Here is a 27,583-nt window from a genome sequence, read left to right as displayed (position 1 = left end):
CATGTCAATCCTTATGAGCTCCTCTTGGGGACATTCTCAACCTAGATAACTAGGACACAGATTCCTTCTATAATCAACAACACATACTATAAGTAATATCATTTCCCAACTTATCGGGCATATTGATTTATCGAGCTAAACCTCACCCTTTGATAAGTCAAAGAAATAAATATTAAATATACATGCTTGTTATTATATTAGGATTAAGAGCACACACTTCCATAATAACTAAAGTCTAGTTCTTTTACTAAGTCGGTACAAAAAGAACTTACCTAAATGATCCTACTCAATACACTTAAAGTGTATCAGTGTAATTTATTAGTCAAGATAAACTAATACTTAATTACACTACGTCTATTCTGATGGTTTGTTCCTTTTCATCTTAGTCATGAGCAACTGTTTATAATTTATAGATAACCGACAACATGATCTTCTAAGTGTGACTCCACACTCCATGTTATCTACTATATAAATTAATTGAACAATTACATTTAACAAATAAATGTAAACATTTGACCAATGTGATTCTTTATTTCAAAATAAATGTGTACAAAAGCTAAATTTTTAAGTATACACTCCAACAATCTCCCACTTATACTAAAAGTCTAAGCTGCCATATCTGTTGCCATACATCTGATTCTCATCCCCTCCACATGCCGATCAAAAGCTTTCGCCGGAAGGGCCTTAGTGAAAGGATCTGCCAGGTTATCTGCTAATGCTATCTTGGCGACGACAACTTCTTCTCGCTTGACGATGTCTCGTATCAGGTGGTACTTGCGCTCTATATGTTTACTTGCCTTATGGGCTCGTGGTTCCTTTGAGTTTGCAACTGCTCCACTATTATCACAATAAATTGTGACGATCTTGGGCAAACCAGGAATCACATCTAAGTCCATTAGAAAGTTCCTGAGCCATACAGCTTCTTTGGCTGCCTCAGAGGTTGCCACATACTTAGCTTCCATGGTTGAGTATGAGACGCATTTCTGCTTAATACTCCTCCATGCAATGACTCCACCTCCTAAAGTAAACACATAGCCTGATGTAGACTTACTGTTGTCCCTATCTGATTGAAAGTCCGAATCCGTGTAACCCACAGGGAGTAAATCGTTTGCTTGGTAAACTAGCATATAATCTCTAGTCCTTCTCAGGTACTTTAATATATGCTTTACTGCAGTCCAATGTCCTTATCCAGGGTTACTTTGATATCTGCTAACCATGCCCACGGCAAAACAGATATCAGGTCTCGTTCAGGTCTCGTACACAACATTACATACATAAGGCTTCTTACAGCCGAAGCATAAGGAGCTGCCTTCATGTCCTCAATCTCCTTTGATGTTTTTGGAGGCATCTCTTTAGATAAGGCTACTCCATGCCTAAAAGGTAAGAAACCCTTCTTGGAGTTTTGCATGCTAAAACGAGCAAGGATTGTATCTATATATAAAGCTTGGGATAGACACAACATTCTTTTCTTGCGATCCCTTATAACTTTGATCCCAAGGATGTGTGCACATTCTCCTAAGTCCTTCATATCAAATTGTTTGGACAACCATACCCTTACGTCTGATAATACCTTAACATTGTTGCCAATTAACAAAATATCATCTACGTATAGTACAAGAAATACCTCCATGTTTCCGTTGCACTTCTTGTATACACAAGACTCATCCGGACACTGAATAAATCTATATGATTCGATTACTTCATTAAACTGGATGTTTCAAGATCTTGAAGCTTGCTTCAGTCCATAAATAGACCGATTAAGCTTGCACACTAGATGCTCTTTGCCATTTTCAATGAACCCTTCTAGTTGCTTCATATGGATGTTTTCTTCAAGACTTCCATTAAGGAAAACTGTCTTGACATCCATTTGCCAAATCTCATAATCCATATGAGCGACAATGAATAAGAGTATCCGGATAGACTTAAGCATAGCTACCGGCGAAAAGGTCTCCTCATAATCGATTCCCTCTTTCTGAGTGTACCCCTTCGCAACAAGCCTTGCTTTGAAGGTTTCTACCTTCCCATCTGTCCGTCTTTTCCTTTTATAGTACCACTTGCATCCAATGGCTTTTACACCATCAGGTGGTTCTACAAGCTTCCAGACCTTATTAGAATACATAGATTCTATTTCGAAATTCATTGCCTTTTGCCAAGATATTGCATCTATATCTTGGAGTGCTTCATCATATGTCCGGGGATCTGGTTCATGTTTGCCTGGATCAAGTCCGAAGACTCACCCAAAAACATGAATCTCTCGGGCTGCCTTACAACCCTCCCACTACGACGAGGCACCGTCTGTGGTTGTGTATCATGTGTGACACGTGTTGTAGTCTCTTGTGGTACTTCATCTTGTACTGTTGGTACTGAAGTAGACGTGTCCTCTCTAAGTTCTTCTAGAACAATTTTACTATGGGGCTTGTGATCCATTATATAGTCTTCTTCTAAAAACTGGGCATTGGTGCTAACAATGACCTTACGTCTTAGGACTATAAAATAAACCGCCTTCGTTCCTCTGGGATACCCTAGAACATCTGAACTTACACGGATTCTAACTTATCATCATCTTGTTTACATGTCTTGGACTACCAAATCCGAATATGTCTTAGGCTGGGCTTTCGCCCATTCCACTGTGGGAGTAGAAGATATTGATTTAGAAGGTACTAAGTTCAGAATGTGTTGTCGTTTCAGGCGTATCCCCAAAATGAATTTATGAATAACTCATTATCGATCTAACCATCTCCATAAGAGTCCTATTCCTTCGTTCTGCCACACCATTCTGTTGGGGTGTACCAGGTCCGGATAATTGGGATTGAATCCCAGCCTCTGATAAGTAAATCCTAAACTCTCCTAAGAGGTATTCGCCACCACGATCAGACCGTAGTGTCTTGATACTTTTACCTAGATGTTTCTCCACATTAGCCTTGTACTCTTTGAACTTATCAAAGCACTCAGATTTGCGGCATATTAGGTAAATGTATCCATATCTTGAATAATCGTCTATAAAAGAGACAAAATATTCAAAGCCACCTCTAGCCTGGATAGACATAGGACCACACAAATCAGAATGAACCAATTCTAACGCTTCTTTGGCTCTATACCCCTTGGCTTTAAAAGGTCTCTTGGTCATCTTACCTTCCAAGCAAGATTCACACGTTGGAAAGTTTTCCAACTCTAATGGACCCAAGAGTCCATCGGCTACAAGCCTTTGAATCCTACTTAAGTTAATATGACCAAGCCTTAGATGTCAAAGATGTGTTTGGTTCATTTCCGAAGGTTCTTTTCTCTTATTAGAGTTATAAGATGTGTTATTAATTTCCATATTTTGTTTTGTGGGAGAAATTGGATTTAAAGTATATAAATTGCCAACCAATGCACCAGAACAGATAATCACTTTATTTCTCTTTATAACCACATTGTTACTAAAGGAAACTGAATATCCATCCAAATACAATTTAGAAGCTGAAATTAAATTCTTTCTAAAACTGGGTACATAAAGACAATTCCTTAAAACCAATTTCCTATTCCTATCAAATGATAAGTAGACGTCTCCCACTGCAACAGCCGCCACCTTAGTAGCATTGCCCATGTAGACAGTTATCTCTCTATCAAATAGTCGCCGAGTTTCCTGGAACCCCTACAAAGAATTACAAACATGATCAGTGGCTCCCGTATCTACACACCAGGTGTTGGTGGATAACACCGCTAAACATGTTTCAACTACTAGAGTATGAGATATACCTTTATTATTTTGTTTCCTACGAGGACAGTCCGCCTTCCAATGTCCAGTCTGCTTGCAAATAAAGCACTTGCCCTTCGGCTTCTTTATTCCAACTTTTTATCCTGTACCTTGAGGTTTATTCACCTTCTTTGCTGAGTCATTTTGTTTCTTCTTCTTCTTGCCTTTCGGCTTAGAAGTAGAACCATTTTCAGCATAGTAAATTTGAGAATGTTGACGAAACAACCCTTCGGCTACCTGAAGTTCTATCAGAAGTTCCGCCAATGAATACATCCTTTTATTCATATTATAATTCAGGCGAAAATGCTCAAAACTTCTGGGCAGCGTTTGGAGGATGATATCGACCTGGGTTTCCCCATCAATTTCCCCTCCAAGAACTTGTATTTCGTTTAAGTAAGTCATCATCTTGAGAATATGATCCCTCACGGGAGTCCCCTCAGTCATGGTGGCTGTCATCAGTTTTCTCATTGCCTCTTGCCTAGCAGCCCGATTCTGATGTCCGAAGAGTTCCTTGAGATTGTTCATTATATCATAGGCTGTTGGTAAGTCCTGATGCTGATGTTGCAATACATTTGACATCGAAGCCAAGATGTAACACCGCGCTATCTCATCAGCTTTTACCCATTTACTATGATGCTGAATCTCCTCTGGGGTAGAATCATTGCTAGGTGTTTCTGGGCATTCCTTTGACAGTACAAACTTATAGCCCTCAGCTATTAAAACAATGTCCAGGTTTCTTTTCCAATCTATATAGTTGGGACCAGTAAGTCTGTTTTCTTTTAGAATAATGGCCAGTGGGTTGAAAGTCATCCTAAGAATCACAAAATAAATTTTTGGTCAGAAATCTAAATTTAGAATAATATTGATTCCTCAAGCAATACTATTTTAAATTAACCAACACCTTAAAACACCGTGAATTTTGTATGCCACGATAGTGTGGACGTATACAAATTCAACATTTGTAAAAGGAGAGTATATCCCATTAATTTTATTATCTTGTCAACCTAACTTTTTGATAAATAAAATTAATAGTTGGTTTCCTTCGGTCACACAAATAATAGCAGTGACTCCGATGGGGAGGATACTATTAGACGTGCCTAAGTGTATACCATTACTTGACACTAAGTCCATTAATAAGATTGTGCCCCTTCCGATGGGGAAGATCACACACTCTTAATTAATTTCCTATAGTCATCCGAAATGGAAGTTTGGTCTAGTGATCCGCAAACAAACTCATCCGATATGGAGGAAGGCACTCAGAGCCAACGCGCAAGTTTGTTTGCATCACTTACAAACCAGTAATGGAGACCGTGGAATTCACTAAAATAAATTCCTCTCCCACTTAGTTATTTAAAGTGAGGAATTTTGATGATGTTAGCCTACTAAACATGTACACTAACATTCACACACAGCACAATACAAAAGCAATAAATAGAAAAACATTTTTAACTATTATGGATTTTATCTATTGTTGTCCTCCGTGTGTCGTCATCCCTAGCTACTGCCATCTTTGGCCACCGCCACCGGGTCTAGTTATCGCATCCATCTTGCTCCTTGTTCCGCTACGTCACTCTGATTCTCAAAAGGTTCCACGCCTTACAAGATTCGATTCGCGACATAAATAGAATTTTACATTTTTCGATCATATATTCCTCGAAGGAATGTACGTGTAAACTAGATCGAACATAAAATAAAATTTACATCCATCGATCCTATATTTCATAAAAGGAATGTACATGTATCTAGATCAAAAAATAAAATCATAATAAAACTAAATACAGCTCCTGCTGTATTTTATAATACAATCATGCACACATAATAAATGCCCTTGACATGTCCAAGGGTCCAATCACACACATAATAACTATAAGTCATAATAGTTGGATCCTGCATCCATAAAGTTAGCACATCCTACTATTAACCTGCCTAAATTATGTATGACATGTACATAATTAAACTAATACCAAATACACAGAGGCAAAACCCTAGCTCTGATACCAATTATTGGTTGCTACTCGGAAAACCCAATGGCTCCACTGTACAAAAATTTTGTACGTGATCTGAACCTTTCCTAGCTACCATGTGTTCTTTTAAGTTAAACTTGTATCTCCTACGGAACTTAACACATTTGATTCCAAGTTTAACTTATATGTTTTTTTAGGTTTAGATTTGGATTTTCTGCGGAAATTAACACGTTTGATCCAAATCACCTAGGTTATAAATTCAATTAAATATTAGTTTCCAAAATTGGCTTCCAATGCTGCATGGCGAGGCACTTGGCCTTCTTGGATATGGGAGCAACCACCACCAACTAGACAAAGTCTTTTAAGGAAAGTTAATATTTTATTCCCTTATATAACTCTAGGTTAGCCAAAAGGAACAATCAAATCACAAGGAAAAAAGAAAAAGAACACAACATCGAAATTAAATTCGAAAAACAAGAATCGAATGCCTCTTGTATTTGGTATTTATAGAAAGAAAAATTAACTAATATGATGCGGAAATTAAATACTAGTTATACATCTTCCTTGTATGCTAAAAACCTCGAGATCTTCTGTCATATCCCTCGCCTCCTCTTAGACGTCGTGTGGGCGACGATCCTCCAACACGAACACCACCCGGAAAGCTTCGCCTCCTTCTCTAGAATTCAGCCACCACCACCACAAAGGAGCAAAATAGAGCAAAGGGAGGAGAGGGAGAGGGGCCGACCACTTGATGATCTCCAACAACACAATATCAATTGTTATGTTTTTCAAGGCCTCCCCTTCCCCCATTTTTATATTAGTTTCCCAACGAAAAATTATGGAAAGAGTTTTATAAAAAATTAGACTCATTCCTATTTCCTTTTAATTTTTTCTTTTTCTTTCCTTTTAATTAATCAATCCTAGATTGATTTATTAATTAAACAACTATTTGTTGATGTTTAATTATTTGACCGACCCCTTGCTTGCGCACCAAGTAAGGTGGCCGGCTACTTATTAAAAGGGAAAGAAAGAAAAAATTTTTATAAAATTTAAAAGAAGAAAAATTCTAATAAAATTTTACAAACTCTTTTTTTTTTCTAATGTGGATATTAAAAGGAAAGTTTTAAAATTTAAAACCAAGTTTTAAAATTTAAAACATCTCTAATAATATTTCTTTTTAAAAGAAAGTTTTATAAATTTTACAACTCTCTTTTTAAAACCTTGTGGTCTAATTTAAATTAGGAAAATTTTATAAATTTTTAAAATCTCTCTTTTTACAAATTGTAAATATCTGAAGAAATTTAAAAATTCAAAAACAACCTTCCTAATTTAAATATTGTGTCCGGCCCCCTTGCCCAAGGCAAGGGCCGACCACTTCTAGAGAATATGTGGCCGGCCATTGCTTGGTCACGAAGCAATGAACTGGCCCCTTCTTGGACACCAAGATAGGCTTTTATTTGGATGGACTTGAGGCTTTATTGAGGCTACAACAGGGACCTAGAGAAGAAATTGGTTTTGGCCTTCCGATGAGCTCGAGTATCCCGTGCTCGCCCCGAACACACAACTCAAGTTCATCGATAATAACTCATTCGACTAGAGAGTTATTACCGCACTACCGCACCAATCCCAAATTACATTATAGGCTCCTTCTTATCATGAGTGTGTTAGTCTCCCTATGTTTAAGATTACGAATGTCCACTAATTAAGTGAGTTACTGACAACTCATTTAATTAATATCTAGCTCCAAGAGTAGTACCACCCAACTTTATTGTCATGTTGGACTAGGTCCACCTGCAGGGTTTAACATGTCAATCCTTATGAGCTCCTCTTGGGGACATTCTCAACCTAGATAACTAGGACACAGATTCCTTCTATAATCAACAACACATACTATAAGTAATATCATTTTCTAACTTATCGGGCATATTGATTTATCGAGCTAAACCTCACCCTTTGATAAGTCAAAGAAATAAATATTAAATATACATGCTTGTTATTATATTAGGATTAAGAGCACACACTTCCATAATAAGTAAGGTCTAGTTCTTTTACTAAGTCAGTACAAAAAGAACTTACCTAAATGATCATACTCAAAACACTTAAAGTGTATCAGTGTAATTTATTAATCAAGATAAACTAATACTTAATTACACTACGTCTATTCTGATGGTTTGTTCCTTTCCATCTTAGTCGTGAGCAACTGTTTATAATTTATAGAGAACCGACAACATGATCTTCTAAGTGTGACTCCACACTCCATGTTATCTACTATATAAATTAATTGAACAATTACATTTAATAAATAAATGTAGACATTTGACCAATGTGATTCTTTATTTCAAAATAATTGTGTACAAAAGTTAAACTTTTAAGTATATACTCCAACAATGTTCAGGGTCAGCTAGCTTCCAATGCCGACTGGGAGAAAGCCATTCAAAGTCGTTGGGAGGCCAGCCAAGCAACCCTCAAATCAATGCAGGCCGATCTTTTGAAGGCTCAGGAGAATGCTTCCCAAAGTCAAAAAGATTTGCCTTTGTCCCAAGCCGATGCTGAGAAGGCCCGGGCAGAGCTGGCAAATTATCAAGCAGGAGAAGCTGATCGTCTCAGACCGTATAGGTTATCCTACGTCTCATCTTCTTTCTTTTAAGGAAGATAGGAGGTTTGATGAACCTTATGCTATGCTACGGCGCGGCCGGTGGGGCTCCTCAAATGTTTGAGCAGGATCTGCTTCGCTCCGCCCCTTCAGAAAACTTCTTGGACACTGCTCTCCTGATGAACAAGCTTCCGGCCGGGTCGTTTCCTTCCTTCAAGGATGACGACGACTTATTTCTCCTCCCCGAGCCTCCTGCTGATACTGAGCCTTGATGTGGCACTATATGCTGGACTTTGACGTGTATCTATGTAACTAAAACATTGTCGACGATTCACGTATGTCAGGACTTGTTAGCATATAGGACCCTTTAACTCTTGTGTGATATGCTATGACATGACTGCTTGTTTTTGAACTCCCCTTAGCTAATTAGTTTCTTATTACCTGGTATGTTTCCCGACCGGTATGGACTGTAGCGATATGGAGGTGTACTTCTGTTAGAATGTATACTAAAAGCCTAGCTTTTGGTATAAAACATTTATCTAGAAATAAGAATCACATTGGTCAAATGTCTACATTTGTGATAAATGTAGTTGTTCAATTAATTTATACTGTAGATAACATAGTATGTGGTGTCACATGCAGAAGATGATGTTATCAGTACCTTATAAATTATAAACAGTAGCTCACGACCAAAATGGAAAGGAACAAACCATTAGAAGGTCGTAGTGTAATTAGGTATCAGTTTATCTTGACTGTATAATTACACTAGTACACTTATAGTGTATTGAGTAGGACCATTTGAGGTCGTTTCTTTTATACTGACTTTATAAAGAAACAAAGACCTCGGTTATTATGGAAGTGTGTGCTCTTAATCCTAATATAATAACAAGCACATATATTTGATATTTATTTCTTTAATTTATCAATGGGTGAGATTTAGTTCGATGAATCAATAAGCCCGATAAGTTGGGAAATGACATCACTTATAGTGTGTGTTGTTGATTATAGAAGGAAACTGTATCCTAGAGATACTAGGTTGATAATGTCCTCAAGAGGAGCTCATAAGGATTATCATGTTAAACCCTGCAGGTGGACCTAGTCCGACATGATGATAAGGTTGAGTGGTACTACTCTTGGACTAAGATATTAATTAAATGAGTTGTCAGTAACTCACTTAATTAGTGGACATTCGATATCTTAAACACAGGGATAAGGAGCCCAAAAATATAATTTGGGATTGGTGCGGTAGTTCAATAATAGTTCTCTAGTGGAATGAATTATTATTGATAAAATTAAGTTGTGTGTTCGGGGATGCTTAATTTTATCGGGAGATCAAAACCAATTCCTCCTCTCGGTCTCTATCGTAGCCTCTTATTTATAGAGTATTATACCCACCTTCTATACCCACCTAAAGGGGGTCGACCAAGCTTGCTTGGGAACCAAGCTAGGGCCGGCCTAGGTATAAATTGGGGTGGCCGACCCTAGCTTGAACCCAAGCTAGAGGGGCCGGCCAAATTAAATTAAAAAAGAATTTTAATTTTAATTTTTATTATGTGGAAGATATAATTTATTAAAGAGAATTAAAATTAAATTATCTCTCTTGTAAAAGATCTACAAAAGATTAAAGAAAGAGATTAGATCTCTTTCCTTATTTGTAGATTGGTGAGATATTTTATTTTCTCTTTAAAAATTATTCACATGTTGTAAAATTAAAATTATGGAAATTTCTTTTTATCAACCATGAAGAGATTTTGAAGAGAAATTTTAATTTTTAAAAATTTCCGGAAACAAATTAGGAAGTTTTAATTGTTGATTGAAACTTGTCTAATTTGATTTCATGATGTGGTCGGCCATTAGAATTTAATTGGGAAAATTTTATTTTATTTTTCTCAATTAAATCATGTCAAGGAAATTAAGGAAATTTTATTGTAATTAAATTCCCTAATTTGCTTAGGCCAAGGAATATAAAAGAAGGGGTGAGGGTGCCTTCATGAGAGACAACCTCTATTATTTCTCTCCCTCTTTTGTTCCTTGGTGTGGCCGGCCATCATCCTCTCCCTCTCTTCTTCTTGTGGTGGCCGAACCTCTCTCTCCCCTTGGAGCTCTTGTGGTGGCCGGATACTACTTGGAGAAGAAGAAGAAGAAGGAGAGAAAGCTATCATCTCTTGGAGCTTGGTTGGTGTTTTGATCTTCTTACTTGGTGAAGCTTCCTTATTGTTGGCCGAACCTAGCTAGGAGGAGAAGAAGGTGGTTGGTGGTTTCTCATCTCAGAAGATCGTTGCCCACACAACGTCCGAGGTTAGAAGAGGAATACGGTAGAAGATCAAGAGGTCTTTCTAGAAGGTATAACTAGTAATTTTTCTTTTCCGCATCATGCTAGTTATTTATGGAAATAATATCAAATACAAGAGGCTTACGTTCTAGTATTTCGAATATGTTTTTCGAAGTTGTGTTCTTTTATTTTTTTTCCCTTGTGATTTGATTGTTCTTTTTGGTTAACCTAAAGTTATTTTAGGAAATTAAATATTAGATTTCTATAAAAGGTTTTGTCTAGTCGGTGGTGGTTGCTCCCATATCCAAGAAGGCTATATGCCTCGCCACGTCAGTACTGGGAACCAATTATGGAAATTAATATTTAATGGAATTAATAACTTAAGGTGACTTGGGTCGAACGTGTTAAGTTCCGCAGGAGATCCAAGTCAAAACCTAAAAGAACAAATAGATTAAGTTTTGGATCAAACGTGTTAAGTTCCGCAGGCGATCCAAAATTTAATTTAAAAGAACACATGGTAGCTAGGAAAAGGTTCAGACCTTTGTACAAAATTTTTGTACAGTGGAACCTCTAGGTTTTCCGAGTAGCAACCAACAACTTCGGCCTTCTGATTCAAGTGTTAGCTGATCTCGGTCGAGACTGACTTTCCTATCCCAACCTATTTCACTCTCCTTTCCCTGCTGACCGCCCACCTCAGCCATACTCCCCGGTCTACTATTTCCAACTTAATTCAGTATAGGATAATACCAGAGCGGGAAAGCGAGGGTTAAGACCATAGCGAGAAAGTGAGGACACTTTTCCATAAGACACTTATAACTGTTGCGTCTTTTCCCGAAATCCATCTCCTCGTACTTCGCGCCGACACTTTTCCAAATATACCCTTAGGCATTATTTTCAAGGTAGATCCATCGGCCCTCTTTGCTCTCGCCAATTGTTGTGGACCGGTGGATGATACCTGACTAAATTGCCCCTCCGCCCAGCGGCTATAAATAATCTCCTCTCGTTTTTGCCTCCAGACTTTTCACGTCTTCTTCTTCTTCCCACCTGAATCCATTACTACTCCTGAATCTTTGTTTTTGCGTCGATAGCTTCCCGCTTGATCTCTTCTCCTTCTGTTTCTTTTCACATTGCATCCTCCTCCTATCTGTCTTCTTTGGTGGCGATGTACTTTCCTGGCTCATCCACTTTCGACGAACTAGACCGGGATGATCTGCGATATACCTATGGAGTTACGGATAACGCACATGTGATCATCCCCACCGGAGTACACCAATTTTTTGCTCCTCCTGATGTATATTGCACCTTCTTTAAAGAACAATTTGTGGTCGGCCTTCGTCTTCCTCTTCACCCCTTATTTTTTGACGTGTGCCGTCACTTCAAAATTCCCCTGGGATAACTGACGTCAAATTCTATAAGGATCCTATGTGGATTTGTAGTACTCTGCGACGTATGCGAGCGATCCTGGTCCACCCCTTTGTTCCACTATTTCTTTACCCTCCGGCAACAGGAAGAAGGCGCATTCCGCTTCCAGCCGCACCTTCGGACTACTTTTTTCTCACCCCTACAGCCTTCTAGAACGGACTGGAGGAGCAAGTTCCTCTTCATTTGATTCCCCTATGAGGTAGAATGGCCCCTGCAATGGCAATCGTCACTTCCCCCGATCACGCCACTAGGGGATTTTCATCTTGATACCTCTTATATAGAGGCTTCCTCTTGCTTGGTAGGCTGGCAACTGAACTTAACACGCTTATTGTCCGAGGAATTGCTATCATATTTCCGCCTGAGCTATCTTACTCATGAGACGCCTCACTCCCTGGGTAAGCTTCACTTTTAGTTCTCTCATAATTTCATGTATTTTGTTTTACTTACAGTAGCTGACCCCGTACTCTATATTGTGTAGCTGATGTGTTAACCCGTTCCTCAGAAGTTCAACCTCTTCCTATAAGTGATATGGAGATAATGAGGCGCGGTCGAGTTATTTTAGAAAGGAGATCGCTCCCCTACTCGACTTCGACCCATGTCGGTGTGGCTTCCCCTGCAAATCTCCGACCCCGTCTTCCTCGCAGAGCCTCATCTACTGTCCGATCTACCTCCTCTACTCGTCTCGCTCGTCCCAAGACTTCACCTACATCCCGGCCTGCCGCCCTTGTTCATCCCCAGGCCCCGTCTACAACCCGACCCTTCACCCCGACGCCTCTTCAATCAATTAATCCTTCCCGACCAACCTCCATCCCTGGTCGCGATCGCGGTCGAAGATCAGCCAACATACCTTACGCCACCCCTGCCTTCAGAGAAGCTTCTCAGGCGGCTCGTCGAGCACGTTCTGTAAACGACCGCTTGAATCGTGATGCCCCTTCTTCTTCTCGGCGTAGGGTTCGGATACCTTCCGAAGATTCTGACTCGGATGACCAGCCTTTGGCTCAAAGACTTCGCCACAGGACCCCCAATCCTAGCCAAGACTCAGGCCCCTCCGTTGTTCCTCCTCCGTGGCCTCCTGTTGCCACCACGACGCCTCCTATTGCAACCACTACGCCTATCCCGAGCCAGGCAGATGCTACTCCTGCTCCACCTGAGGTTCCGACCGAGCCTCCACTAGCTCAACCTTCCACCTCGCAACAACATCAAAGCACAGAAGCTGGCCCATCACATCGCCCTTCATCAACTACCTCACCTCTAGAGCCTTCTCATATGCCCCCTTCAGCTCCTTCTGGGTCAGCTGCTGGGCCTTCTGGCTCAGCTACTGGGCCTTCACAGCCACCACCACCTGTTCATCACTATTATCGTACCACTACCCCCATCTGAGGCTAAATTAAGGTCACGACATGATGTTCCCACCAGCTCATTCACAATGAAAGGTCGTTTGACCACTTTATAGGAAGAGAGTATGCAATAAATGGAACTCTTGCCGCCCCCTGCCCAGATGGATAGATTCTCTGAGCTGTATATCAATGTAAGCTACCATGATTGATTACCACAGCTATTATCCTCCCCGCTCTTATCAGATGTTTCCTTTATGTCCCAAGCATGTGCAGAGTCCCTGATAATAAATCAATCCTTCCATGTTGTTCATTACCAAAATAAGGTGCTGCGGGACATGGTAATAGAGTTAGAGCTTCAATTAAATAACCCTGCGCAAACTAGTCATACCCTGAGAGCCGAAATAAAGGATCTGACCAAAAGGAAGACCCATCTAGAAGTATCCTTGGCGCGGGCTAACCACAAGCTTAAAGGTCTTCAAGAAGAAAAAAGTCAGGTTGATGTCGTGCACCAGCAACACATGGATCAACAAGCTTTGGTGCATCAACGAGCCATTGACCAGCTGACCCAGAAGCTACGTGCTGCCGAAACCCTAGCACAGGAGCAAAGCAAAAGATTAGAATCCCAAACGGCCCAATTGGCATCTCAGGCAGCAGAACTCCTGGTCGTCCGGACTGAACTGGCTCAGGCCCGATCTACTGCAGAAGGAGTATCTATAGCCCTGACTGTTTATAAGGAAGGAGAGAATGTTTCTCTGTTTCAAATTAACACTAATTCTGTTTCAAAATAGATAGTGATATTCCTCGAACTCTTCCTAAATCCAGCTTCAGTTCCACACTGATGGAAACCATCTGTTTCTCTGTGAACTTGGAGACAGACTCTGCATCAAATTCAACAAATGCCACCCTGCCACACAACATTTCTTTCAAGATTCTAAATTGTTTGAAACAAATACTTTCCTCTGAATAAAAACGGTTTCTAGCATTAGTTCTAACCTGAATTCATTCCTCTTCTTCAGTATAGTAGTCCAGTCCATCCCCACTTGAGCTCCTGTTAGAACAAGCAACTCAAACAACATCCTGCAAGTTGCATGTGGTACCAAACAACTCAACCTAAAACGTAGCCATTGTTAATGTGATACCAAACAGATGCAAATGAAGTCTTTTTCACAATTTAAATCCTAATTAACTAAGTTGCATGTGCAACCATATTATGGCTAGGGAGACCAAAATACATGTACTACCCAAACTGAATCCTAGTGTCTAAAAGATTAAGATCAAGTGAATCCTATATAAACAGCATAAGTTTGGATCCTCAACCAACTCACTAACTTTCATGTACTTGTGCTTTTTCTATTTTCTACCATATACTAGATCTTGAGACTATTAATCAGTGAATCATTTCAAAGGTGAAAACAAACATACAATGGCCTTTAATAGAGATCTATCATCATCTGTGAGAAATGTAACAGCATATCCTTCGCGCCCAGCTCGAGCAGTACGACCAACACGATGAAGATAACTGTGAAGTGAAATAAAACAGATCATTAGATAATGGCAAAGTGATATATAACATTACATAGAAATATAGAATAACTGTAGATCAGTGAAATGGAAATACATCAATTTGTGTCTGCAGAAAATTCAAAAAACAAGTTGAAACTGTACTAAGCAAGCACTAATACAATGTTAAGTCAATACAGAGCCTAAGTCAATCATGTCATCTGCGGCAAGCAATGCCAAGGATACCAATATAACCCTTATAATGAAATCAAGAACATGAAATTTCACAAACAGAACAAAATTTCTGGAAAAGGATAATACAGAATATAGAAGATTTAAAAAAAAAATAGTATAAAGACAATGTATGTCATTTACATTGAAGAAAATTATTGTAAGTCATTCAGTTTGTTTGTTGATGTCTATTATGATTTGAGTTCTGTAAAAAGCATATCAGCCTACTTCAAAGAAGCTAGGTAACAACTAAATTCTAAAAGACAAAAGATTCTTATGTTAGAGTGATTTGAGTTCTATGGAAACATAGAACTGATGTTATAAAGGAATGACTGTGAAAAGAAAAGGAATTGTGGGTTATAATCAAGGTCTTAAACACTCATCTGATGTTATGCTGCCTACTGGGAATCACTAAATACTTGCTTTATTTCCACAACAATAGGTACAACTTCCTAAGGATCATAGTGATAATCCACCAAGAAGTCATTAACTAAATGGACTGATCTATCATCTCCTTTATAAGTAAGCCTTCAATAAAATAACTTGTGGACCAACACCCCCACCCTAGAAACAGAACCTTCAATGCACAAAGAAACAAACCAAGGTAACAGGTCCTGGGGAGGTAGGAATACCACCATAGGCTCATAGTGAAGGTACACACAATCTTCCATATTGCCATAATATTATCTTGGTGTTAGCAATTATAGTATGCAATTATTCTTGTATATTTTTTCTACTGCATTAATTATTGTATAGCAAAGAAATATTAGTTTATATTTACAGAAGACTAACTATTCCTCTTCTTAGCTCATCCATGTTGTACTTTAATAGTTGAGATTCTCTACAAACTTGTTTTATTTTTAATGTCATGTGAATGCGAGCGTGCGGGGAATACTAAGAATGATTAAGTGAAGAAACAAAGTAGGATTTAAATGAGACAGAGATTGATGTTAAAATAGACTTGAAACTTTGTGTTCATTAGAACACCTATGACCTGACGCCAGCTCTCTGCTGTAGTTTGTATAGAATTCAATGAGAGAGATTTAGAACTGCCCCATAAAAATATCCATCTTTGTTTGCCACTTCAATATCATATGGGTCTACATATATAGTCAAATCTCTAGTTTCAATATGCAGAAAGAGGCCAATTTGGGTTTTCTATAGTTATGATAGTTTCAGAAAAAGAAGCATATGAAGAATGCATATTTTTCAAACAAAAAGGTTTTCAGTTGCTCGAAGAATGCTAAATCCCTAAATAAAAGGTGGGGAAAAAAATCTAAACAATATAGGAACTATGTATTCTCATGTACACAGCATCAGATCTGGGACAAATTGCACTAGCCATTGGCATGCTTTTACCTACTTCCAGATTGATCTACAATCGAATCACCACACTTCAAAATTTCTAATTCAAACCCTGAGTTACTGGGAGGCAGGAGAATCTCGAAACAAATGTGGAAAATCAGTAATGAAGCAGGAAGCAACTGACCTCTGAGGGACGAGGCGGCCAACAGTGCAGCCACGGAAGAGTTGGATCTCGGTCTCCTCAGCCACCGCAGTAGAAGGGAGACAGGCATGCGTTGTGAGGAGGAGGTTACGATGGATGAGGAAACCAGTGCCTGCGCCGCCGTCACCGCAACCTCCGACGACGGAGATGGACGCGAGCGCGAGGCCTTTGGACGAGAATATGCTGTCCTTCATCCTCTCCGATCTTGAGAAGAGACGGCCGGAGGTGGGAGGTCGCGTGCCCTAGCCGCGCGAGAGGAGATGTCGCGAAAGCACTGTGTCGTCGCATGGTTAAAAGGAAACGAAGTTTTCTCCTCCTTTAATCTGGGTCGTCCATATTGTGATGAAGATGGATGAAGATCCAGCCGTCAGATCTTGAGATAAGTGGTCTAGATCACTTAAGATTGAGATGATAACTTGACAGTAGACAACGCTTTTTAAAAATCGTTGTCGTAGACACTAAAAAAAAGGCTAATAGACAACGCTTTTTACGAAGCGTTGTCTTTGACCCGTAAAAATCACTAATAGACAACGGTTTTTAGAAAAGCGTTGTCTATTAATAAGAAAATAATGAAATAGACAACGCTTTTCACTAAAAGTGTTGTTAAAAAAAATAGACAACGTTTTTTATAAAAAGTGTTGTCGTTTAAGTGTTGTAGAATCTCAATTTTCTTGTAGTGTAGTTTTGTTCTATGGATTACTGTATGATCTTTTATTTGTCGATGATTTTCTTTTTATATTTATTTGGATATGTTCTGCTACATGTCTGCCTGGACGACAGAAGAGGTGAGTTGATTTCATTTGCGTCGTTGAGATTTGAGTTTTATCGGTGTAGTTGAGTAGGATATAAGATTTGAGTTTTATGGGTGTAGTTGAGTAGGATATTTGAGATGATTTCCTTATTGTTGTTTCTACTTAGGTTTAGTTTTTTTCTATTAAACTGCGTGGATACTTACTTATTATTTTATATATATATATATGTTTCCGGCCGTGGTATCTGGATTGTTGTAGGAAGTTTCAGATTATCATCCGTATAAGAGAGATGCTGTCGAAATTTATTCTACCAGGGACTATCCCGGGACATGACACACTCAACTAAGCGGTAAATGAACCAAACTTCCTTATAAACTTAATATTTCACTTAGTAAATACTTATTTATATTGGTTCAATAAAAAAATTTAATTAAATAAATAAATTTAAATGACTCATTAAATTAAATGAATAAAAATTATAAATTGTTCGTGAATAATATTCGTAATCAATATTCATGAATAAAATTTATAAATTATGTTCATAAATAAACTTTTGTCAAGTAAATAAATAAATTAAAATGAAAAAAAAAACAACTTATATTATCAAGTTCCACGACCAATTAAATAAATTTTAAAATATAAAAAATTTAAATAATCAAATAAATTTAAATTAAAAATTTAATATCTAAACAAGCCCAACTTAAACTATCCTCAGGTTTGTATAAAAAAAACAAAAACACACTTGAAAAAAATTTTAACCACTTTGTTCATTTTAATCTTGGCTTACCTTGACTCGATTACTTTATTAAACAAGTTTAAATACGAAGCTCCGCTTGTTTACAAAAAATTATTGGGAAAAAAAATCAAAAGAGTGCCCCAAAATTTATAAATCAACAAAAAGGCATCCTTTTCCAAAAAAAAAAAAAAAAAATCAAATCAAATAGGCACCCCTCACATAATTTTATTCAAAAAAAATATTCTTTAAAGGCACCCCTCACATAATTTTATTCAAAAAAATATTCTTTAACCTAGTGTTGTTATAAAAGTTAATAGGTAGAAGCTACCCAATAATTGCTAACCGTATTTAGGGTGAATTTAAGATTTAAGATTTATACATAGAAACTACAAAATAGTTGCTACAACATGTAAAAAATATTAAATAGCTACTACAACATATTTAGTATGAGATTAGGATTTATAATTTAGAATCTCTGAACATTATTATATCAAAATATTATTTATCAATTTGATCAAAATTATTTAAACTTCATCAAAATCATTTTAAAACAATTCTAGAAGTTACATAATATAGTTGCTATAACAATAAGTACGTTGTCGCAGCTACACGTTGTAATAGCTACTTGATAGCTTCAATCTATTGTAAATCTTAAATCCTAAATTCACTTTAAACAGACTATAGCAGTTACCATATAACTTCTACAACAACGTTGGCTCTAGGAATATTTTCGGGATAAAATCATCAAAAAGACGTCCATTTGATTTTTTTTTTTTTTTTTTTTTTTAAAAAAGAGACATCCATACGATGCTTCTCTTAATTTGGGGCATCCTTTTAATTTTTGACCAAAAATATTTCTTTGCATTACTTAGATTCTCCCACCATCAATTAAATTTGGCACTTCACATGCCTATGAAATTGATAGGAATGGTATTACACAAGATATATGAACTTATTTAATCCACTTATACTAGATAATGTAGGATCGAAAAGAATTTATATATCTCCACAATGACATGATATTGTCCACTTTGGGACTAGATTCTCATGGCTTTGCTCTTGGGCTCTACCCAAAAGGCCTCATGCCAATGTAGATATATTTTCTCTTATAAACCTATGATCTTTTCCATGTGTTTTCAATGTGGAACTATATTTGCAACCTTGCAACCCCAATAATCCCCCCCTCAAACAAAAGACCAGGCTTCCCATGTTTGATCCTCGACCCACTAGGTTTTCCTGCACCTCGGTCTACCCGACCTACTAGGTCTTCCTTGCCTAGCCGCCACTGGGACTTCCTACTTGGTGTCTGGTCCTCTTGATCTGAACATAAGAGCCCCCACTTTCTTTATTCGAAGTCAATATTGTACCTACATGGCTCAATCAGACCATAGCTCTTGTGCACAGTCAGCGATTAAACTTTCTGACAGTCTGGGTTCTAATACCAATTGTAGGATCAAAAATAATTTAGATATCTCTACAATAACATGATATTATCCACTTTGGGTCTAGGCCCTCATGGGTTTGCTCTTGAGCTCTCCCCAAAAGGTCTCATACCAATGGAGATATATTTTTCTTATAAACTTATGATCTTTCTCATGTGTTTTCAATGTGGGACTATGTTTGCAACCTTGCAACCCCAACAATAGTGGTGATTAACCTTAATTAGAGTCTCCAAATGCCCAAGTGATCTAGCGTGCTTGTACGAGATTGTGGCAAAGTTTCTCCACCCACAAGGAGTTACGCGAGCTAGCCGGAAGTTCTCCGGGGAATCATCCACCGACGGATCGGGATCATCCACCTTACAAACAACCGTGGAGTAGGAGCTTTATCTCCAAACCACGTTAAATCAACGTGTTAGGTTTCTTTCTATTGTTAGTATTTGTTTTTGTATTCCACTGTGCGTACTAACCATTGTAGGAAACGACGTTTTGGGTGAGATGCTATTCACCCCCTCTAGCGGACGTCAAGATTCTAACAAGTGGTATCAGAGCGAGGTCAGCTCTTGTTGGACTAATCGCCAAGAGAGCGGCTAGAGGAAGAAGATGGAGTCGGAGGGACCTCTCGGATGGGGCATCCGAATCCCACCTCCATACGAGCGCGAGGACTTCAACTATTGGAGGAAGCACATGGAGATGGGGTTCCAAATGAATTGGAACCAATGAATTGCATTGGAGGAACCATTTAAAGCTCCAACAGATAAAAACAGAAAGCATTTCCGACCTCGATATTGGACCGAGAAGCAAAGGGAGCAATCGGAGACGGACAAGAAGGTAACTAGATTTTTAATTAATTTATTACCTCCTAATACGGTATTGAATGTAGGTGAATACAAAACGCAAGCGACCTTTGGAAAAAGATAATTGCGCTTCATGAGAGTCCTACACAAATCCAAGAAGAGGAGGAGCCCAAGGAGAGAAGCTCATTGGTCCAAGAAGAGAATGACCAATTGAATGTTGACACGGGTTCAACGTCCGAGGAGGAGAAGGAAGATGAGGAGATATCATCCACATCTTCAAGGGAGGAAAAAGTGGAACCATTCACATATTCAAGTCAAGAAGAAGAAGAGCAATCCAAGGAAGAGGAAATCTTGGGGGCTCAACCCTCCACCTCAAATACCAAGAAGAGTGCAAAGGATCACATCAAATGCTTTAAGTGTGATAAGATGAGTTACTACAAGAGTATGTGTCCTTTGCTCAAGAAAGTAAAGGAGGTAATCCTAAAACCTAATAAAGTTACTTTAAGAACCAATGTGGGTTGTATGGATGGAGTCAAGGAGAACAAGCATATTCGATGCTTCACATGTGGTGAGTGGGGTCACTACCACATAAAGTGTCCAAGAAGAGAAGAGCTCGAGAAATTAGTGCACTTAAAGAAGTGGGAGAATAAGAGAGCTTCAAGGGTAAGGGAGGTAAACTCTAACTTGAATTCAAGTTTAAATTCAAATTCCTCGATGCATGTTAGAAATAATATGAATTATTTGCTCATGCATATTTATGGTTTTAGATATAATGATAGGAATAGGGTTAATGTAGGTGATAACCCAAGGAAATCATTTTCAAATGATAGATCTAAAAGGAAACAACCTATCTTGCCTAAGGACAAGAAGGTTGTTGATAACCTAGGTATTAATTCCAAGAAGGGGAAACATATACCTAGGAAAGGTAGGTCTAGGAATGTCCATGAATGCCTAGAATTGGAAAATCAAGTCTTGAAGCAAAACTTGAGAAAATTGAGAAAGTCCTAGAGAGGTTCATTATTGGACCTAAAGGACTTGAAATGTATTTGGGTTGTCAAAGATCCAAAAATGTTAAATTGGGTCCCTCCAAGATCAAAAGGAGGTCAAGTGCTAAAGTGGCACATGACATTGGTAAGGGAGGAGTGACCAATGACAAGGGAAAGTCATCCAAGACCAATAAGAAGGAATATGCTATGGTGACATCTAATTACGACAAGGATGAGGTGTCCAAGGTTAAGGACAAGAAGAAATTAACCAAAGACAAAGTGTCTAAAGTTAAGAAGGTGAGTTTTGTAGGCCAAGTGTCACCCGAGGTGCACCGAAATGGCCTAGCCATAGTGGATAAGTCACCTAGAGAAGTGACTATGACTAAGAGCACTAGGGGGAGCTCAAAGAGTCTTTAGGATATATGGTAAATGAATCTCAAGCGGACCATGCTTGGGACTCAAAATGGGTCATCAAATATGTCAAAGTGGTTTAGAGATAGATTTGAGTCTCAAATCCAAGAAATTGACACAATTGAGTTGAGTATCATGCATGAAAATATGAAAAAGGTTTTATATTATATGAAAATTAGTTTTGGATGTATATATGTCATATAAACCAATGCTAGGGATGCATTGTGATTTAGTATGGGCAAATATATTAAGAGAAAGTCAAAACTAGGACTTTATGTCAAGGTTCAATTGAACCATTCAGATCATTTTGAATTTTGTGTCAATATTGGGATCTGTAATAAATATATTTTTATATATATTTTTCCCAAGTAGACATGGGTAAAATAGACTTCTCCATAAAATTTAGGTTTTTTTGAAAGTCTGTGAAATTTCTAGTACATTTATGAAGTTGGGTCATAAAGACTGATTTTTGCAGAAATAGAGTACCAGACGACTAGTACAGTTATCAATCGACTGATAACAGTAATTTTGAGCACAGAATGTCTCTGTAAGCTCATTTTGACGATGTCAGTCGACTAAGACTTATATCAGTCGACTGATACGGTCTGAAAATATTTTTCAATATTAGAAAATGACCAAAAGAGTGATGAATATGTATGTAATCTTATGGGGGATTAATACATGATGTTTATGGTCATTAGAGGTCAAAGAGTCCAATAATTGAGATATTGTTGGAGCTTTTTTTGATGTATGGCAAAAGGGGAGAAGTTTAGATTTAAGTGGGAAACCTACATACCTTTGCAAGAAATCCTAACTCAAGGGGGAGCTTAGGTGAAGGGAGAGCCTAGGATTAGGTTCCATGATTTATGCATGTGTAGATTGCATGTTTATTTGCATTATTATTGTTATATTGTTTCCCTAACTTACATGGGTTGCCAAACATTAAAAATAGGGAGATTGTTGGAGCAATCTAGTGACCTTAGGTTTTGATGTTTGGGCAAAGATTTAAGTTAGGTTTATTATTGTATTCGATATGCATTGTGAGTGTGCAGGATATAGGTACAACAAGAAAAGTCCAAGTATAGTCTTGACAAAGGAGAAAAGTCCAAGAATGAGTCTTGGCGGTGTAAGTCCAAGCATGTAGTCTTGGCAACATAAGTATAAATGTGACTTGACAATGGATGAAGTCTCGGAGGTGCGACCTCTTGGCAAAGGAAGACCCGAAACAATGACAAAGTCGATGGAAGATCCAGAAGGTAAGACGTGAAGGATGGGGAGACATCCGAGGGACACAAGGTTGATAGAGAAGGCTAGAAGGCTAGGTCTAGGTTGGTCGAATGAGGACGAGTGTTGAGTGAATGTACTCGGGGGTTAAATCCTAGGATTAGGATTTTACTGTAGCTTCACTATAGCAGTACTGTAGCAGTCGACTGCTGTTTTCATCAATCGACTGGTAGTCAACCGTTGGCTTGTAATGATCAAATTTCACTTAGGACCAGTCGGCTGGTGGTTGTACTAATCGACTGATGGCGGGGAAAACAATAGGTGTTTTCCTCCCGAGCTCTATTTAATAGAGTTCGGGGTGCTTGGCCAAGGTTGACGAAATTAGTGGTGGTTAACCCTAATTAGAGTCTCCAAATGCCCAAGTGATATAGCGTGTTTGTACGAGCTTGTGGCGAGGTTGCTCCACCCACAAGGAGCTACGCGAGCTAGCCGGAAGTTTTTCGGGGAATCATCCACCAACAGATCGAGATCGTCCACCTTACGAACAACCGTGGAGTAGAAGCTTTATCTCCGAACCACGTTAAATCAACATGTTAGGTTTGCTTTTTATTGTTAGTATTTATTTTTGTATTCCACTATACGTACTAACCATTGTAGGAAGCGACGTTTAGGTTCTAACCGTTAATTCATGCACATCAAATAAGAATATTGTACAGAAAAATTGCATTCATACACAATTCAGATTTCTTATACAACTAAGTCAAACATAGGCAAAAGAAAATTAGAAGTTTGACAACTAGATAAGCAACTAGACAAGTGCAAGTTTCACACCATATAATGGCAATTTCTAGTTTGCATAGAGAGCAGGGAATCCATCATTTAAGAACCTAAAAGGGCTTCTAATCACCATACAAGCCACTGAAGCAATTCATGTATCTCTACTATGAGCATAAGGGAAAATGAGATAATCTGGTACAGAGCAATTTAATTGTTTAATCTCTAGGATTGTATCCAACTCATTATATGGACAGATTCTGAGTAAAAAGATCTTTTCTATATACATATTAGCAGAATTAAGTATCACTTCCTCACAAAGATCTCTAATTGGATTTTTCATATCTTATGAACTAAAAAAACTAGGCTTTAATACAGATCCTGTATTGCTCAAGCTTCCAGACAAATATTTCTTTGAAGTCCCCTAGCACAAGATTATTCTCCAGGCTAGTCGGCTTTTCATGAGCTATAGGTCACCCATGTGCACATATCAGTAGAATTTCAATAGCAAATCCCAACTTTGCTAGTTTAAGCTCAGATTGATGGGTACATTGAAAAATGAATTCTATGCTGAAGGACAAATTATAAGACTACTATACATATGCTACATAATAATTCAGCAACTAATGCTAAATCTATCAATAGCCTTAGGGTGAAAAAGATTGTAGACTAACTCAATCATGCTATGAACCAAGTGGCAAGTAGAGTGTGCATACTCATCAATAACACGATAGAACACAATAATTAAATTGTTTTACTTAACAAAAAAGAATCAAAGAAATCACTACTAAAAGCATATACTCATAATCACAAAATATAGAGAAAAAGAGGATCAGTATTTGCTCACTTGCATCATCACAAATAACAATCTCAGATACCTATAGGAACTATCAAACGCAAATATGAAACCTGTCTTAAAATGGTAACATGACTATGTTGTATTATACACCTGTCTATATAGTACTTACTGACTGATCATTTTGAGACCAAGAACACTTCTGGCTTCTTTGGTTTGCTTGGTGTGCTGGGTTTTGAAGAATTGCCCAGGGAAGTTCCCGGTTTTTCCACTCTTCTTGCAGTATTATCCAGCTGAATCAAGCTCCGGGAAGCCAAAATAGCCTGTGATAACAGATCATGCGATGCCCGAGCATATACACACCGGACTGCCATGGATGCTGCATCCCTCACTTCCTGGGAATTGAGAGGTGCAAGAAGACAGTGACCCAAGATCCTCAACACCGGCTGCAAAAGCTCCCAAGGGAGAGGCACTCTAGAACCCCTCCTCAGAACACTGCCCTCTTCCTCCTCCCTGTTATAGAGGTTGCCATTATGGCTATCCTGGATACTTAGTCTCTGAATCTCCTCCACAGTGCCTCCCACCAATCCGTTGTCCTCGGCAAAAATCCTAACCTGGGGGGAGGAAGAGGACGATGACAGGGAGGAGGAACAGCTCAACGGCGGCTTCGAGTAGCCATCATTGAGATCGAAGCGGCAAGAGCAATCCTGGCCAGCCCATCCAGCAACAAACTCGCAAAAATCAATCTTTGAGCGACTGGGCATGGAGGAGATATTCTTGTAATAGGAATCGAGAGCCACTGCGACAATGCACGCACGCTTGGTGGACTTTACAGCAATCTGGGGTTCTAGAGGAAGGGAGAGGACGCCAACGGAGGGACGTTTTGGCGGCGCGGCGGTGGCCTGGCGGGCGGACGGGCGGGGTGTGTGGTAGAGGGAGGGGAGGGAGAGATCGGGAATGGAAACAAGCACGGGCTTTCCACCGCGGACTTTTACCTCGGCGGCATATACGGAGAGGAGGACGGCCTCAAAACCGGACAAGGAGGGCGGATTGGAAGAAGAGAACGAGACAATGCGGGAGAAGTAGAGGCCGGCGAGTAGAGGCACGAAGGAAAGGGCGACGAGGCGGAGATCGGGGTCTGATGACTGGAAAGTATCGTACAGCCACTGGCAGAGCAGGTCGTCTCCAGATCCCGAGGAGGAGGCGGATAGCGCAACGGAGAGCGCGGCGTACGCGGCGGGGGAGCCGAGGAGGGAGCGGGCGGGGCGGTCAGAGTCCGCCAGCGAGGCAAGATCCGGCAAGTGAAGAAGAGATACCAGTTCAAGGATCCGGGATCGTGCTTTGGAGATGGATTCCCACCACGATTGCATCGCATCCGGTCCGGCGGCGCCGCCAGCGACGCCGCTAGGGTTCGACAAGGGATTATCCGTCAGGTCCACTGCAATCGAAGTGCTGGCCGTGGAAGAGGAAGAGGGGGATCCAACGGTCGGCATAGGAGAGTCCCGGCGGTGAGCGATCTAGCTGGCCTCCGCTATCGTCGTCGGCGAGGAAGGGAGGGCTTCGGTTTTCTTTTCTTTACGGGACTGTATACATCACGTGCGCCGCGCCTGATGACCAGAGCTGACTTGGTTATTTTGTCTCTATTTCAATAAGTTTTAAAAAGGAAAGTCTTTTAAAATAATAGAATAAAGAAAATAAAATTAAAATGATTTCATTTCTCACCCACCAGTATCAAACAATGCTATCATTTGAAAGAAAATTTTTTATTTATTGTAACTGGAGATGTCAAAGTGATAATATGAATACTTACCATTGCAGGTGACGAATTCTGAAACAAGGTAAGTTTTTTTTTTTTTTTTTTTTTTTTTTTTTAAGAGTTTATGGATATCTAGAGGACGAATTCTTAAACAACATAAAATGTAGGGTTTTCAAAGAGTTTGTGAAATAAAAAAATCGAATTAAAAAAAATAATTAATCAGGTTAGGTAGCATCAAGATGATCGATCTGATCCTACGAAAATTTTCCACCGATCATCAAGTTAAATCGAGAAGCGCTCACAGCAAACAATCCAGGAGCACAGCATCCTTTAATTGCATATCCCATTTGAAAAAAAAAAAATCCTATAAATTCACCATAGTTGGGGCTTAAACTACATGTACCTGGTTGACAACTTGAACATTTTATTGTTGTACCATTAAATTTAAAAATTCTAACTAGGTGGATATAAGATTTAAATTTTATAGTTCTAGGAAGAAAAATAATAAAATTTTAAAATTAGTTTTTAATTTGAAACTGATGTAATATATAGATAGTCATAATTACATGTTATAAATTGAATCATAAAAAAATTTATTTAAAACTTTAACTATTAGAAATATTTTAATAAATTTTTTAAATATTGATACAGTATATTGGAATATGAAACACTAGATTAGATATTGGATGAGATTAGGATTCTCAGTATCTAAGGAGCACATTCGAATATTTATCAGTGCACTATAGGATCCCCTTGAGCTTGTTTTAATTTTACTTGAACTGTGTATTTAAATCAAGCGCCAAAAAATTAAAATCTCAATTAAATATATATATTAAAATTAAGATAGGGCATAATTACACATGGAAGACTAAATATATGGTGGAATCGAGATTTAAGGCACGGTTATACAAAGAAAATTCTTGAAATACAATGGTATTTATTTAATCGAATCATAAGTTAAGTTTTAACTAAAACTCATTAATGAGTTTATATATATTTAAATCAATCTAAACGAAACCCAATATACTCCCAAGAACCTCTTAAGGTCCTCTTAAGTCTCACCATATCATCAAATCTTAATTTCACATAAATTTTTATAATTTAATATAATTTATCACACTCACGATTAGACTTAGGCTTATGATATTCACAACAATAATATCAATATGTTCCGAAGACTCAAATTTGAACACTGTATGATTATGAGTTTTGTCCAAAATTCATTGATGATCTTAACCATAATATAATTAATCCAAATCAAAATTAATACACTCATGGGAGTCTCCCGACTCTCATCATAACTAAAATTTCAATTTTTTTTTTTTTGAGTATGTATGAATATTACAATAT

At 38.5% G+C, this 27,583-nt stretch overlaps 3 protein-coding genes across 5 annotated transcripts; 1 reads left to right on the top strand and 2 right to left on the bottom strand.

Moving 5' to 3' along the window:
- The first annotated feature begins 12,515 nt into the window (after positions 1-12,515).
- On the top strand, positions 12,516-13,367 carry LOC122043707 (vegetative cell wall protein gp1-like). The gene has a single exon (XM_042604302.1). The coding sequence runs from the start codon at positions 12,516-12,518 to the stop codon at positions 13,365-13,367; it is 852 nt and encodes a 283-aa protein (XP_042460236.1).
- A 734-nt stretch (positions 13,368-14,101) lies between these two features.
- Positions 14,102-16,843, bottom strand: LOC122039711. 3 transcript variants are annotated; one of them, XM_042599181.1, is made up of 4 exons: positions 16,545-16,843; positions 14,747-14,843; positions 14,318-14,434; positions 14,102-14,228 (listed from the first exon to the last, which is right to left on the bottom strand). In XM_042599181.1, the coding sequence occupies exons 1-3, from the start codon at positions 16,754-16,756 to the stop codon at positions 14,390-14,392; spliced, it is 354 nt and encodes a 117-aa protein (XP_042455115.1). In that variant the 5' UTR covers positions 16,757-16,843; the 3' UTR covers positions 14,102-14,228; positions 14,318-14,389. The 3 variants fall into 3 exon arrangements, with proteins under 3 accessions (XP_042455115.1, XP_042455117.1, XP_042455116.1); XM_042599183.1 differs by having other exon boundaries at positions 14,318-14,401; XM_042599182.1 differs by having other exon boundaries at positions 14,318-14,372; positions 16,545-16,842.
- A 7,655-nt stretch (positions 16,844-24,498) lies between these two features.
- Positions 24,499-26,074, bottom strand: LOC122041223. The gene has a single exon (XM_042600840.1). The coding sequence runs from the start codon at positions 25,968-25,970 to the stop codon at positions 24,657-24,659; it is 1,314 nt and encodes a 437-aa protein (XP_042456774.1). The 5' UTR covers positions 25,971-26,074; the 3' UTR covers positions 24,499-24,656.
- Between the last annotated feature and the right edge of the window lie 1,509 nt (positions 26,075-27,583).

The sequence above is a fragment of the Zingiber officinale genome, chromosome 2A, assembly GCF_018446385.1.
Source record: "Zingiber officinale cultivar Zhangliang chromosome 2A, Zo_v1.1, whole genome shotgun sequence".
Lineage (NCBI taxonomy): Eukaryota > Viridiplantae > Streptophyta > Magnoliopsida > Zingiberales > Zingiberaceae > Zingiber > Zingiber officinale.
This window is presented reverse-complemented; position numbering and strand designations above follow the sequence as displayed.